General features: G+C 40.9%; 1 protein-coding gene and 1 long non-coding RNA gene across 3 annotated transcripts in view; one reads left to right on the top strand and one right to left on the bottom strand.

Annotated features, from left to right (window-relative positions):
• The window catches only part of LOC119594153, a 1,585-nt gene extending 1,210 nt beyond the window's left edge, over positions 1–375 (top strand). Inside the window, exon 2 of the long non-coding RNA XR_005230590.1 lies at positions 32–375. This is a non-coding gene — a long non-coding RNA (uncharacterized LOC119594153). The remainder of the gene's footprint in view (positions 1–31) is intronic.
• The window catches only part of LOC119594152 (lithostathine-1-alpha-like), a gene marked incomplete at its 3' end in the record, with an annotated part of 2,970 nt that extends 1,470 nt beyond the window's left edge, over positions 1–1,500 (bottom strand). Inside the window, 5 exon segments of one of the 2 annotated variants that reach the window (XM_037943222.1) lie at positions 11–131; positions 503–676; positions 796–934; positions 1,052–1,171; positions 1,348–1,500. In XM_037943222.1, the coding sequence (XP_037799150.1) occupies positions 11–131; positions 503–676; positions 796–934; positions 1,052–1,171 (554 nt within the window). In that variant the 5' untranslated portion in view covers positions 1,348–1,500. 2 annotated transcript variants of the gene reach the window in all.
• Between the last annotated feature and the right edge of the window lie 30 nt (positions 1,501–1,530).

The raw sequence follows: 1,530 nt of genomic DNA, 5'->3' as shown, positions 1-1,530 counted from the left end.
ATTGACTTACTAATTGAAGTCTCCCCAAAAGGGCGTTCCTCTCGGCATGTCTTCCCCAGTCACCCATTTCCACTCCCCTTCTACTGCGATGTCGCTTCCGCCCGCCCACACATTTGCGGAGCTCGAAAGGCCTGGGAGCAGAGAATCAGTGCGCCGTCAGTCTCCAGCACGGGGATTAGCGAAGCAGTTTTATTTATCTCCGTTTCCTATTTTGAAATTGCATATTTTTATGATGTATTTGTATGTATCTGTAGTAAAGTGTGACAGAAATGTACTGGATTGTACGTTGTGCCCGTCCACTTGGAGTAACACCAGGGGTTTGAAACTGATAAAATTGTTAAACTGTAAATATAGCTTTTGTTATCTTATGTATGATATCATCACTTTCATAATAATCCTCACAATCACCATAGCATTGTTAATGTTAACAAATGGTAATGATGGTTATTATACCTCTTATTTCCATATACTGGAAGTACTGACGTGACAAAGAAACACTTGCCTGAACCTTTAGTATATGCAAGAGCTTCTGCTAGGGCATTGGCGTCTCGGAATACAGCCAAATCTCCCCCCAAGTTTTGACAGAAAAGCCGGGCACCTTCCCAAGTCAAGTCGGTGTCCTTATGAAGATACAAACAGGTTTCGCCGAATTTTCTGAAGTTGCTTGGGCAGGATGCTTCTACGCAGAGAATAAAATATGTAAATTACCAAAAAGAAAAGAGGAAAGTAACACTGCTTGATGAGTATTTTCAAGCAAAACACAAACTATCTTTTAGATCCATATTTTCATTTTACCTGTAGACGTTCGGTTCCTCGTCAAGAAACTTCTGATATCAGTAAGGATTTCTTTCAGGATCTCTGCCGACACTTGCTCGACCTCCTTCAGTTCTCTGAGCTGGAGTTCTTGGCGCAACAGGAGAAGATCTGTAAGACTCTGTAACAAAAGCAGCATTTATTTCACCCATGCAAGCTTAATTACACATATTAATGTTCTGTTTCCATGCGCACTCGGAAAACGTTCACCTCATTCATCCTTGTTCAATAAACTTACCTGGGTACAATTAGGGTGAAGAGGTGGAAAGTGTTGATCGTAAAGACTGCCCACACCGCCCTCCTCCAGCGCCCACACTGCCCACGCCATCGCCCAGAGAAATGCTACAACCACACGCATCTGCAAGCATAAATACATTGACAATTGGTATCATGTCATTAAACATTATAACAATCATAAAGAGGATGCTGATATTTGTTTTCTTATCTCGTGATATGATATATATCAGATAGATGAAATTATTTTTCCCCTTTTAAGTGTCTGTGTGTTTGTGGAGAACGACGGGAAACAAATACCTTTTGGAAAAGCGAAGAGCTGGACCTCCTCAAACACTCGAGAGCAAAGACACTCGTCGACTGAAATCCACACGATGCCTTCAGTGTTTATAAAGGTGGTTCCTGTCTTTTTGTGAACTTTTAATTGTTCTCTCTGAATTCTAAGAAGTCATTTAACTACTGCTATAAAGATTTTGTGATAAA

The sequence above is a fragment of the Penaeus monodon genome, chromosome 33 (assembly GCF_015228065.2).
Source record: "Penaeus monodon isolate SGIC_2016 chromosome 33, NSTDA_Pmon_1, whole genome shotgun sequence".
Taxonomy (NCBI): Eukaryota; Metazoa; Arthropoda; class Malacostraca; order Decapoda; family Penaeidae; genus Penaeus; species Penaeus monodon.
This window is presented reverse-complemented; position numbering and strand designations above follow the sequence as displayed.